The 14687-nt window shown below is 37.4% G+C and overlaps 1 protein-coding gene across 1 annotated transcript in view; it reads right to left on the minus strand.

Moving 5' to 3' along the window:
* Positions 1-546: 546 nt before the first annotated feature.
* lrp1bb (low density lipoprotein receptor-related protein 1Bb) overlaps positions 547-14687 on the minus strand; it is a 308255-nt gene continuing 294114 nt past the window's right edge. The window contains exons 86-92 of the mRNA XM_084421996.1: positions 14177-14281; positions 6916-7029; positions 5284-5360; positions 4904-4994; positions 4298-4448; positions 2406-2480; positions 547-1876 (exon numbers count right to left, since the gene is read on the minus strand). Of these exons, the coding sequence (XP_084278122.1) occupies positions 1736-1876; positions 2406-2480; positions 4298-4448; positions 4904-4994; positions 5284-5360; positions 6916-7029; positions 14177-14281 (754 nt within the window). The 3' untranslated portion in view covers positions 547-1735. The remainder of the gene's footprint in view (positions 1877-2405; positions 2481-4297; positions 4449-4903; positions 4995-5283; positions 5361-6915; positions 7030-14176; positions 14282-14687) is intronic.

Below are 14687 nucleotides of genomic sequence, written 5' to 3' on the forward strand. Positions count from 1 at the left end.
GTTAATTCCAGAAATGCACCCATGGGAAATAGGAAATGTTGGAGCTTTGCACTCAGCGTGGAATCGTGCCTTTATTTGGAATGGGCTTTGTTACCTCATTAAACGGATTTAAAGGATTTTACCCTGATAATGTCACCCTAGTTTAAGACTTATTGTCTTAAAACACAATCCCGTACAAAAAGATTTGGGAATTATTTACAGCATCAATGCCACACGCTTGTCTGAATAAATTAGGCATGGAAATTGAGGCACGTTTTGTAATGGCCACCCAAAAACTGCACTGGCACATGTATTCACTAAATTCTTTGCATTCAGTTTTACAATCACTTCTTAGTAGCAAGAGTGAATCTTATCCCTACTGACAATGTGTGACTTGAACCACCCAATTTCAAGTTACTGATTCACATCTCAGACTTTCCATCTTCTGACACTCCTGCCCAAGTACAAAGCAGAATATGTCACTCAAACCAAAAGCTAGATTTTAAAGAAGTGAAGTACAGAGTGAAACATAATCCTATTTGAAATGGAAATAAAATGTCTTTATTTTATATTGATTTGCTTTTTATATAAAAAAGTACTTACATTTAATACATTTTTTTCCAAAATACAAGCAGCCAAACAACATATAAATCAAATACAAAATTATAAAATCTGTTGTCTCTTAGTAGCTTCCCTTCTGAAAGTAACCGGTCATGTGATTTAATTCATAATCTCTAAAATTCCCATGTAACACTAACTTTGATTCTCTCTGGCATCCATGAACGTCAAGAACGATCCGTGACCTATACGTGATATCTTGCCCTAGGTCTATTGTCTAACAGTGATGAAGTCAGCTTTCATTTGCTCGATGAAGCCGGTGTCGCTGTATTGCTGAGCTCAAATGTAGCTTCAAGCAGGCAAAGTAGCAGAAAAGTAGCATGTCTCACACACAACTACCAGATTGTAGTTTGATGACCATCAAACTGATATCAGCTCTGTAAAGATGCTGTCAAAGCGTAGACAAGACGGCACTTGGTCAATATTTCCATTCAGTGCTGAGCTATCCCAGCATGCCACATTGTTGGGTTTCATAAACATGGTTCATAATTGCAGCATTTTTCTGGGTGGTGGAAGTGAAAAATCACTTAATGAAGCAAAAACAAACAACATTGGATAGATATAAACTAATTTCTTCAATAAGAACTGACTGAAGTCAAGTGGTTGACTTATGTAGCCCTATGTTGTGGAAGAAAGCGGAAAGGGGGGAAATAAAGAATAAAGTCGTACATGAATATAACAAAAACCCTTTAGATGGCATAAATATGGCATTTCTAGCATAATTAAATGAGGTTAATACTATACGGAAATCAAAACTCTCACAGTGTAATGTGAAGTAAACACTAGAAAGAAAAAAGATGCCTTAAGGCAACTTACTTAAAATTTAGGAAGAAATAAACACCAATTAAAAGGAAAATACTTTGCAGTTGTAATTTCGTTAACTGTCCACAATGTGCAAATGAGCAGTTGTGTGTCACATGTGCAGTGCAGCAACAAAACAGTTTAACAAAAAAATAGATGGACAAGTATGACTCCAAGTATCGCAACAAACATAGAGGCGCAATGCTGATGGTGCCAAGAAATCAAATATAAACAAGATATCTGAACCTGATAGGAAATAGAAATTTTTTTTTGTTTTCCTTTTGTTTTATACATTTTGTACATTTAAGTAAAAAAAAGAGTACAAAGTGTAGTCAGGCTATGCGGCGGTTTCTCGAATCGTCCCCTCAAGTTTCTTTGGGAGTAGTTCTCTCCTTTCGTCAATGTTGAGGACTGGTTTGCGACAGTTCTGACCATCCAGGTACATCTTCGCGTACATCGGATTGGAGTAGTTCATTGGCTGTTTCGAGAGATAATTGTTGTAAATTTACATTCAGTTGACATTCAAAAAAAAAAAAAAAAAGACAACTCATTTGAAAGAAAAACTTAAATGAATAATAATAAAATAAACAGTTTAAAAATGAATAATAATTTCATTAAATAAATGTAAAAAAAAACGTTGTGCAGGACTAAAGTTGGTTCAAGGAGTTGCTTCCACTGCAGCCGGAGTCAAAAGTGGTTTCAGTAGCATCATTTGGATTGGTGCTTTGAAAAGCATAGTCAATCATGTTTATGGTGACATGCTGATGTCAGCAAAGGATGATACATATATTATAAGCGTCACTCACAACCCCATCAACCTCACCTCCTGCATAAATGAACTACTAAAACATGAAGAACACAGCAGAAGTTGAGCCATAAAGCCATGCACTTACTATCACGCTTTGGCACATTCATGCAAACCGTCACACCACAGGCATGCAAAAAATGTCAATTAGAATGACTGTGATTCGCTACATAATTGAGACAAAGGAGCCCAAGGCGTTCACCTGTCCAGGTATTACTTCCTTAGGGACAGAATGAATATTCAGCGTGCAAGGGTCACTGGATTTTACACACCAGCCCTGGAACACACACAGTGGCCCCAGCATGCAGTCCACATTTAAAACGTCATTGTCACTAAACAACATCAATGTAGCGCTGCTATTTAGACAGAAATATTTTCATAGTACGAAGCAGTGATGCGCGGGTCAATGTATAAACAACCCGCACCCGACCGACGTTTTCAACTAACCCGCCCGCAACTCGGACCGCAAAAAAAGAAAAAGAAAATATTGTACCCGACCCGCTTCCTGACCCGCATTTTTTAAAAGTAGTAAATGCTCATCGTAGCGTCATTGGGCCATAGACGTGTGTATAAGGCTGCGAATAAGGGCTGCCTCCGACTATTTTTTTTTTTTTTTCTAGTCGACTAGTAGTTGTTCATTTATCAACATTGATCAAAATTAAGATACAATTTATACAAAACGAAAATCTTTTAAAAAGAGTTTTCTATAAAACAAAACTTAATGAAGTCGTCAAAATCATGTTTTACCAAAAACAGCGCCGTTGCTAGGAGGGCGCCAGCGCCTCTGCCTTTCAGCGCCTCTGCCTCGCGAGTGGATGATAGACGCCTAGCAATGATATACCTTTAGTGGTAGTATACCTTTAGTTAAGTTATACCTTAAGAGTCTTCGTAGCGCGCTAAGAGACAATGTTATCGGAAACCGCAGCCCAGGTATGATGCGTATGATGCGTAATGGAGATTCCAAAGCGCTCTTCTTTGGTCAGAACCATGGAGAGCGGATAGGTCTGTCCTATGCACCGAAACTTTTAACAATGCAACAAAATATTTAAAGAGCATCAAGCTATTAAAATCTATATTATGTATACGCACAGATAATATAACAGTAGGCTATATTAGTCAATATTTTTTTATTAGGTTAAGCAGTGATTGGATAACGTTTTTTTTTTTTATTATTATTATTTTAACGTTTTTAATTTAAGGCCCACCCACAGTTGGTCTGGCCCATCCAAAACTGGAATCCTGGCGCCGTGCCTGGTTGGTCGTGCCAGTTTTGTGGCTATCAAATGTGTAAATAGCATCGCAAGAAGTACACATGACAAAGCCAGCACTTTGGTCATCATCTTTCATTATTTCGGCAAATGTCTCCCACACTTTGCTCTTTCTATTTGTTTATTTGCGGAGCTTCCACTCCCCAGTCTTCACCTTTTCTCTTGCCGCCTCCATCTCTACCTGCAGACTGAGCTCGTGCATCATCTTTGCGCCAGTTATTCAGCCAATAAAGTGTAGGCCTATGTATTTCATAGAAAATTGTGTCTAGTACTATATAAATTACAAAGGTTTAATTGGCATCTTTATTTCAAACGACCCGACCGACCGCGACCCGAATATCATTAAAAATATTTTTGGATGACTCGTAACCGCGGGTAACCGCGGGTGACCGCAGGCACCCGCTCATTTTGGATCAACCCGCGCATCACTGGTACGAAGTCAGTACGAAACAAGTAAAATCGAGCATGTTGTTACTGCAATTTTAGCGTTGCTTTTAAAAGGCATGAGTTTTTAGAAACAGATGTAAGAGTTATTTCTTTGCAAGGGGAAAAATATAATGTTTGCAGCTTTAATGAGGCATATATGCAAGGTAAAGACATTTTTCATATACTGGGTGAGAGGAGGCAGGCAAAAGATAAGAGCCCTGGTGTAAAGCAACGGTAAATATTACACATTTACACTTGCCATTTACTCAAGAGATATGTTCCAGGAGAGAACAGAAGCACATTCTTTCTGGATCTACCACATTGATATTTATGGATTGGATATACATTATCAACCTCTAGGATTTCATGTTTTAGGGGTGTAAAATATTCCAACACAAACCTTTTGGGGATCGAGTGTGAAATTTGGTTTGAGAAGGCTTCCGGCATCTGCGTGGTTGTCATGGTCCACCTCATACATGTTGTAGGATGGATTGCCAATCTCCACATTAATGCCTCCGTTAGTTATGGGCTGCCGTTGTACACGTTTCCCCCTGCGACAGAGAAGCACTTGAAATAGATGCGGATGTCTGAGGACTACATTGTTTAAATGTACTGTGCATTTTTGAACATGTATTCAAAATGACTATTACTAGGACTGTCAAATTAACGTGATACAACAACACTAAAGGCATATCTGGCTAAAAAACAGCAAGACAAGATGCAGCAGTCTGCATTCATTTATGGTCTATTTAATATTATTTATCTTCCACAATAATAATGTCTGTAATGGTTTTGGCTATGCCATAAAGCAAAGATTCCTTATTAAAGAAAAAATAAAATAAAAAACCCAGAAATGTTTCAAGCAGTGTAGATGTAATGAAAACTCACCTCCATTATGTGTGTAAATGTCATAATACATTTAAAAATCTTTACAGGGTTATTATGATACAATTTTTTAATAGATGACAGCACTGTATTAATAGTTAAAAACTGTTCCAAAAAGTACCTTTGTCGTCTTCTGCAGATGAAGACACCTGTGACCACTGTAGTAATCAGAATGACCAGCAGGACCAACGGCACAATGATAGCTATACTTCCTGTTTCACACAAGAAAAAAGCCAGAAGCAAAAACCCCTATTAAGCCTATTTCCCCAGGTGTCTATGCAGGTGGAACAGGAAATTATTAGATACTCCATCACAGTAAAATTAAATAAACAGCACTGGAGCCGAAAAGATATTGAGCCAATATTTAACGAGAAGCTCAGATGTATATTCAGATGTGTCGTTTGACTGATGAAATAACGGTTCTTTTCATTTTAATAATTGAAGGACTGAATCCTTATTGAATTAGGAGAGGAGAGGTCTTTATAAAGCGTGAAAGCTCACCTCCAGCTGTGTTATCGGAGCGGCTGCTCTTGGGGGCCGGCCTCTCGCACTGCGTCCCTGACCAATTAGCTGAGCATCTGATTGAAAACAACAGTCAAAACAAACAGAAGGCAAGTCAGAAAAGAGAAGAATTTTTATTTTATTTTTTTGGCATTGCAGAATGAATTTAAACAAAGGCTTAAAATCTACTTAATGGAATAGTTAACCCAAAAATACAATTTGTTATTTACTCACACAAAGACTTAAAACAAAACTAAACCATTACATACACTACTGGTCAAAAGTTTGTTTTTGAAAGAAGTCTCTTATCCTCACCAAGGCTCCATTTATTTGATGATTACAGTAAAAAGCAGTATTACTGTGAAATATCATTACAAATGTAAAATAACGGTTTTCTATTTGAATAGATTTAAAAACATAATTTATTCCTATGATGGAAAAGCTGAATTTTCAGCAGTCATTACTTCAGTCTTCATTTTCATATGATCCTTCAGAAATCATTCTAATATACTGATTTGGTGCTCAATTATTATCAGTTATGATTAATGTCTAAAGGACGTAGGCCAGTAGGAGCTGTGCGAGTAAACCTCACTCCCCTGGCCTCAAGAGGCGCGCTAGTGGCTACAGTCTTTAGCGTCCTTGTTAGCGCGCCCGCCTCCCACGCTGGAAACCCAGGTTTGAATCCTGCTCTGAGCAGGTCGAGTAGGACCGATTACACATGCTCAATTATTAATATGGGTTCTTATTATTATCAATGTTGAAAACAGTTTTTACAGCTTAAATTGTGGAAACCATAGAACTTTTTTGAAAGTGAAAGTGTTTATTTGAAATAGAAATTTTCAAACATTATAAATGTCTTTACTGTCACTTTTGATTGATTTGATGCATTCTTGCTGAATAAAAGTATTAATTTCCATAAATTAATTAAAAAAATCACTTACCCCAAACTTTTCAATGGTAGTATATCACAGTTTCCACAAAAATACAAAGGAACAACAACTTTCAAAACTTTTCAAAATGTATGATAATATTAAATGATTCTTGAGCACCAAATCAGCATATTAGAATGATTTCTGAAGGATTAGTTTTTTTTTTTTGTAATATTTCACAACATAACAGTTTTTTTGTTATGTGTTAGTATCACTTTAAGAGTAGGCAAATGTGAAGTGAAAACAAACTGAAAACACTCATTAAATGGCAAGCAGTAAAGCGGAAAGAAAGTCATGAATCATCTTATTTGTAAATGGAAGTGGTCCAGTGGGGGTCATGTTTATGATTAAACAGATGTTTGATGTTTGTTTATCGGCGTATGATATGAGGGTGAAGACTGGATCTTGCACATTAAAACCGTACACTGTTTTACAAACTAAGTGCGGTCACATTTTTTAATTGTTTGACTATATTAATTCTTCCCTAAGCAGACACTGTTAGAAAAATAAAACAGGCAAAAAGAATAATGATCCCAAACAAATACAGAACAAAAGAGAAAATCCTGAAGGTATGGGATGTGTGTACTTGAGGATGGTAGGATCATGGGAAGTGGACAGTGGGGAAGCGGTCAGGGTAAATCAGCTGAATGGATGGAGCCTGGTGGAGAGGAAATGTCTATATCAGGGGAACAGTTGGACCTACTTGCATCGAGGTTTGTTAAAGGCAGTTATTGTGCATATTCCTTCGTTTTGACAGTAGTAATCGCAGGGATTGGCCAGCTCATCACAACGCTGGTTCTTGAACCCTGCCGTACAGCTGCAAGACATCGCAGTGAGGTGAGGACAGTAAGAAGTGAAAGAAGTGTGCAGAACTGAAAAAAACTGCATGATCTGTACAGTAGCAGCAAGTGTACTGTATGTATGTCTTAGTTATAGTTTTAGGATCTTTCATGTTTTTGACTATGAAATGAAATGAACAATATGTATTTTAGGAATATTCACAGCAGGGCTTCTAGGATTCCCAGACTTTTTACCCATGAATTTCCATTGATCTTTCCCTTGTGTTCACGTTTACTGTAAAAGGTTAGTTTTTTCTTAGAATGCTGGGTGGATTTCCATTTCTATGTCTAACAGATTCTCAACAGACAAACTGATATTTTTCCTCTACATACAGTATACACTCTCACCATGAGCAATGTCTAGCCATTGAAACATTTCAGAGCACGGCAAACCTAGAAAAAATTACTGTTAAATGACTCAAAATGAACTTCCAGATTTTCAATTAGCATGATTTTTAAAATTGAAACAAGCATTTTCCGGTAAATTTTCCACTTGATTGAAATCAGGAGTTGAGTTTCAGACCATGAAGCTGTAGGATGGAATCTAGTTGACTGACTTTAAAAAAATAAAACAATCCAAACTGTATTTCAGGGTGGTGTTTAATGCTTTAGTCTCACATGTCTATTGATATAGTTTTAATATCATAAATTTAAGGCAATTGTTAGGGTTGTTTGTTTTTTATTGTTGTGTTTGTGTTTTCTTCATTTTAATTTTTTTTTTTATATATATATTTTGCAACTATTTAGTAACTTTTTATATATAGATAAAAATGTTTAACATGTTTATTTTTACATTCTCTCTTTTTGCATTTGTAAGATTTTTTTTACCCCTTAACAGATCTTGTATCAATTAAGTAACTTTAGATTTGATAAAAAGGGGCAGGTCTTTTAAAATAACTATTTACATCACTATACCATTTACAACATCAGCTTTTTGCTCATTTTAGAAAACGGTTACAAACTAAAAACGTTACAAACTTTATCTGAAATGCTGTTTTTCTTAAGAATTATTCTCACGTCTGTTAATATAGTATAACATTACAGATTTTTGGCCATTGTTATTTTTTACATTTTTATTTGTACATTCTTATGTATATTTAGAATCTTTTTTTCTTTTTGACATTTTGAATATTTTCTTTGTTTACCACACAACAGATCTTGTATCAGTTTAGTAACTTCAGATTTGAGGAAAACAGGGCAGGTCTTGAAAAGTATCTACTTATATCACTATAATATTTACAGCATTAGCTTTCTACTAATTTGAGAGATTTCTGTTACAAACTCATCCATGTCCAGGTCATGTGTTATTGCTTTTTCCCTCTCATGAAGCATTGTTCGGCGGAATAGTGTCAAAATTCTTGCCAGAGTAGAGAATGAGCTCTCACATGAAGCAGTAGAGACACCCATGACCTTAGCAGATACATACAATTTATGAAGACCTGCAAAAGCATCTTTGTATTCCTGCTAGAGTTTGCAAACAGCAGAACATTCAGCATCAGATAAAAGTATTTTGGACAGCATTGATCTGGCAACAAAAATTTCATTCTGGAGTTCATTTTTTGCAACCCCTGCAAGACTACAGAGAGGCTCAAGCAACTGGATGTCAAGAAATTTGTTGGATTTTGGCATTAAACCTGAGAGGGCTTGCTTCAGCTGTACATTACGTTTTATATCTCTGATACAGCTGTATCTAGTATGTAGTATCTGTCTTCTTAGAGCTTCAGTGGCACATTCAGAACCTGACTGCCCTTCTTGCCCTAAAGGTGAAAAAATGAGTCACCATAGGAGGGATTCAAAGTCCTTAGACGTTTTGGTGAGGGCTCAACAGTAGACATGTCAGCGCAGTCCTTTTTCAGTGCACCAAAACATCCCTGCACAACTTCAGCTGCACTGCACAAATCAACATGCTGAGAGACTGTAGGATGGCATTTAAAATGGCGAGAAGTGTATCAGACATTTGCCAATTTTTAAAAAATGGCGTCGCTTCAGCTGAGAGAAAAGCCCAGAGGCTTCTTTTGCAAGGTCAACTGATGCATTGTCATCATTGGAAACCTTAAAAAGAATGTTAAGAATGACTTCCTCATTATCCACAACACATTTTGTGACTTCATAATGACTTGTCCAGCGGATTTCCAAAAGTCTCTTGAGATATGGGCAACCGTATCCCTGAGAGACAATATGATGCCTGACAAAAAGAGCGCAGGGAGCCTGACAAGTCAAAAAATCTTTTGCCACAAAGGTTCACTTTGAATTGCATGTATGACAGTGAGGTGAAGCTGGTGGTTATAGCAGTGGCTGTAGGGGATATGCCTGCCCAACCTTTGTGGTAATAAAGCCTGAACACCACCTCGCATCCCACTCATCACTGATGCTCCATCATAACACTGTCTCATTATATTATCAGCACTGTATCCTGTTTCAGACAAGTGTTGTAATATTTCAGTAGTGATGTAATCTGCATCAAGCTGCTGGAGTTCTAACAAGCCAATAAAGATGTTCCTCTGGCACACCATTGCACACAAAACAAATTATAACAGACAAATTTTCAGTGTTGCACCGATCCGATTGTGCCTGATGAAGACCTGAGGTTCGAAACGTTGTGCTATTAATAAATTTATTTGGAGCAGCTACTTTGAGTGTGCGGACTTCACGCTTCTTTTTTCGCTTATGTTACTTCAGCCCAATCTGGGTGTTTGGGATGTGCACACCAGTTTTGTATTTTTGATTCTGCACCGATCCCTTGTGCCGTCACTATTTAAATAGAATGCAGCTGAATCAGCAGTGTCATATTTCGGTTTTATTTTTTTCAGAACCATCGATGCCAAAATTTCAATAACTTTGGATGGTTTTGGAATTGTACTTTGCATTTTGTGGGATACCTGATGTAATGTCAGCCAGGTATTTATCTTCTTCCAACGTGTATTTAAACAACTTGGCAAAAATCCCCGCAGCTATGCAATCTTCCCCACTGTCACGTTTCACAATCCCTGCGTAGTGGAAGCTCATTGACTGCTAAAAACTTCACAACACCTGCCATGCTTTTTATGCAATAGCGATTCTTTTCTATCTGTTGGGGGCCGAGCAAACATGCTTACGGTCTCCCCCGGCACCTGTCGGCGGCAAAACTCTGTCCATGAGGTCGAGGCTTGTAAATGTTTTTGAAGACCACGGTCAAGTTCTAATGCTGCTTTCCAGTTTCCAAAAGCTGTCGAAACGAACGTGTCATTTTCAGAGAAAGCCACACCGAACACTAGACACGGAAAACAAAAGCATGCATCGAGCTCTACAGAATATTCAAGCCACGGCCGTGACTGATACCAAGCGGCCGAAAAGCATCTCTCTCTCCCTCCAAAAAGAGTTCGGGGGTATGATTTCAGAACCGGCTGGTAAGGATTTGCCCTGTTTAAATCATTTGGGACAGAATTGCTGCATCTTTGAGTGGGTGTAATTGTGCTTTTGACACCATCGGAAGCTGCTGATGAACTTGACTCATCCATTTCTCTGACCTCATTGTCGCAAATGGATGAGGAGGTGGTAGCTGTGTCCTGGTGAGCTAAAGTGGTTTTCTTTTGTCCTTTCGGAACAAGAAATCTGTGCATGTTGTGTAGAGTGTGGTAATCAAGTTCACTAATAGTTCTAATAAAGTTAATTGGCTGTTACTGTCGTTATATTGCTTCATAATTCAGCACGTCCGTTTACCTCAAAGGTAGCGAAAGGAATAAGCTAAGTCTGTCTCGGAGGAAAAAAAAAAGAGGGGGTTGGGAAGAAAACAGAAAATAACATATCTGGAGCTGAATTGAATATCGCACCAATTTTGTGATTGACTGTAATGTGGTGTGGGGCCAGGGTGGGCCAAGCTTCTGACTGGGTGGAGCCGGGCCTGGGGGGGACAGCGATGAAATTGTAAATGTGTTGTGAATTTCCAAGTTGGCAGCTACAATACCTTGTTAAAGAAAGAAATAAGACATAAGTCAAAATCATCTCTCAAAGACTACTGCTTTGTCCAGTGTGTATATTGTGACGACTGCCTCTCCCTAGTAATCAGCGCCACCCAGTCCCTTAACTCGCCGCCCTTCGTCAGGTACCCGACTGGAGTGGGTGTGATTGGAGAGGAGGGGAAACATGTGTGACACCGCTGACGGGCTAGGATGCCGGGCCGCTATTCCCCTCAGTTGTCGGGGCCTAGAGAGGACAAGCCGTGATGCCGAAGCCGCCGCCCCCTCGCGCCTCAGACCAAAGAGAGAGAGAAGTGTGTGCGACCGCCGGACACTGCCCCCTTACCTGGACCCATCCCATCTCTTCACCACCCTTCCTTCACGATTCCCTGGCACGACGAGGACACCAGATCCCCTTTTGTTTTAACACTCTATTTCCCCCATCTTTGTACATTTCATGTTTATTTATTTTAATAAATGCCTCTCCGAGGCTTGACACCATTCCCACTGTGTCTGTCGTTTTCTCCTCCCGCCACATTATATATATATATATATACAGTATATTTGTTTTTTTTTTAAAGAAATCATTGGCAAATGACTTAATTTGTGATCTGTTTGTATTCAAGAGAATATTCTTTGGTTCTTAAAAAAATTGGAAAAATGCTTTATGTTTCCTTCTTGTCAGGTTGTCTGAGTATCATGAAAGTAAATAACTGTGCTTTGAAGTAAAAAACTTTGCCTTCCCAAATATATGACTCTAAGCTTTGATAAGGAATTAATTTAAATTATATTCATTTCAGGTCAACTATGATGACTGCTTGGCAGATACACATCCATCATTCCATACATTTCCTGTGACTCAGAGCCAGGGAATGAAATACATTATCGGGACCTCACAATACAAAAAGAAAGAGATCATTTGCATAGAAATTGATTCCATTCTCTCAATTATGCCAGTCATTCCTATAAACTGCATAGAGCATTTGACGATTTTCAAAACAACCATTTACAACCCGTTTAAGTTTGGAGACTGAATGTGATAATTTAATGCTTGCTAACCATCACACTTCAAAGAGCATCCGTTATACATGCCTTCTGTCACAATCTGCGTTTGCAGCTAATAAAATCTGATGGGAACAAAATGATAACTGTAAATATCTTGCATAGGAAAAAACGTTCAGGAGGGGCAAGCAGTATGGGAAATAATTAACGAACATTTAACTCTAACCATTTATTGGGGTCTTTACACATACACATAAAAGAATAATATTTTCTATATTTGTTTGAATTTTCTAAATTCAGCTTTTACCTTGTATTGTGATGTTACAATTTAAATAAATAAATAAATAAATACTTAAAATGTTACTTACAAATATATTTTTTTTTTATAAAATGTACATATGGAGCCCTGTCAACCAAGGTTTCAAAACACTTTTCATTCCATGAATACTTGCAGCACAAATAGTGAAATTCTTCAAATAAAAGTGTGAGGGACAAATATTTTTTCATTGGTCACAGCTGAAAGCTTTGTGGCCTTTACTACCTCTATAATCAACATCCCAAACACGTGGTGCTCTGCAAGCAGCCACTGCCTTCAACAGCTCCTGATCTCGCAATAGAAAAGCGAATTTATTCTCGACAAAACAAATTGTCAGGCTTTCTAAAATGTATCCATTCCTGCCTGCCAAACCAAACAGAGCAGGACTCCAGCTGTTCTCAGGATGCCGTCCCAATATACACAAGTCCACAGGATGGACATTCTGTCAGCAGCTCCTGCGCTGTGAGAGCCTAACCTCATTTATCAATGCAAAGCCAAAAAACAATAACAACAAAAAGAAAACACCTGTTGCACCTAAAACAAAACATCATGCCCAGCGATGACAGCTCAAAAGCCATTCATGATTTTACACTGATAATTAACCGGTACTGTTTAATAAAAAGTGAGATTTCCCATACATAGAGGATTTTTCACATGATTTGTGCGAACGTTCCCTTTCTCTTAGTGCTGAAGCTCTGACATGAATCAGGACTTTATGCAGTCAACAGTTTCGGCTATACAGTATATTTAATAGTCGAAATGATGTAATCCAAAAATTATACAGATATTATGACATCAAAAGGTTGGGGTCAGTAAGATTAAAAAAATATATAAATAAATTGGTAAAACTTTACGATAAGGTTTCATTAGTTAACATTAGTTAACAATAACTAAGAATGAACAATACAGCAATTCTACAGCATTTATTAATCTTAGGTAATGTTAATTTAAATTCCATTTACTAATACATTATTAAAATCAAAAGTTGTATTTGTTAACGTTAGTTAATGCACTGTGAACTAACATGAACAAACAATGAATGGCTGTATTTTTATTAACGAACATTTACAAAGATTAATAAATACAGTAATAAATTGCTAAGTTAGTTCATGTTAGTTAATACATTAAGTAATGTTAACAAGTGAGGCCTTATTATAAAGTGTTACCAATAAATTATTACTTTCATTCAGAAAGGATTAAATTGATCAAAAGTGGCAGTTAAGACATTTATAGTGTTTCATTTATAAGATTTCTATTTCATTTTAATGCTGTACTTTTATATACATAAAACAGTTCTGAAATGTATCAGTTTCCACAATGTTTTCAACATTGATAATCATAAGAAATGTTTTTGAGCACCAAATCAGTATATTAGTATAAATACATAGTATAAATATTACAATGATTCCTGAAGGAACACGTGACACTGAAGACTAGAGAAATGTTCGGCTTTGCCATCACAGGAATAAATTACATTTTAAAATGTATTAAACATATGATTAAATTGTGTATAATAATACATCACGATATTTCTGTTTTTTGATCAAATAAATGTAGCCTTGGTGAGCATAGGATACTTACCATCAAAAACATTAATACATCTTACCGACCCCAAACTTACGGTACTATATTTGGTAGCTCTGAATTTTCATTTTCAGGCTTGCTGTAATTCGATTTTTAACCAAATGTAGGCTTTTAGGCATTTAAGAGCGTGGCCTAATTGTTCTTTTGTGCTTTTTAAGTCTGTCAAAGTCTCTGAGATCTGTAGAACCTTTCTAAATGAATGGTTAAGGCTTTCAAAGGTATGCGCCATGTGGGACTAATAGCTGGCATTTGGAATGTGGACAAAAGGATGCATTTAGTCATTCTTACTGGCAGAAGGGTAGGCTGGTGTCGGGGTCAAGATGACATGTGCCTCCGTTATAGCAGTAGCCATCACACAACTGGCAGCTGGAGGCGATTCGACCGCTGGTACAGCTGGCAGAGTGACAACAATTTGGATGAGCTAAAAATGTGATTGTTACATAGGTAATTTAAGTGGAAACTTACAGGCTAACCCAGGTGTGTCCAATCCTGCTCCTGGAGGGACACTGTCCTGCAGAGTTTACCTCCAATTAAACACACCTGAACATCTAATTAAAGTCTTACTAGGCATGCTTGAAACTTCCAGGCGGGTGTGTTGAGGCATGTTGGAGATAAACTCTGCAGGACAGTGGCCCTCCAGGACCAAGTTTGGACACCCCTGGGTTAACCTATAAATAAATTAGGCTTTTTTTTATTATTATTATAAGCTACATGAATGTTCACCATCGGTGTTGGAAATATATTATCCTGGATACAATTATATTTTTCAGAATGAGAAGAATTAAAGGCACAACATCAA

Source organism: Rutilus rutilus (assembly GCF_951802725.1).
Source record: "Rutilus rutilus genome assembly, chromosome: 10".
Taxonomy (NCBI): domain Eukaryota; kingdom Metazoa; phylum Chordata; class Actinopteri; order Cypriniformes; family Leuciscidae; genus Rutilus; species Rutilus rutilus.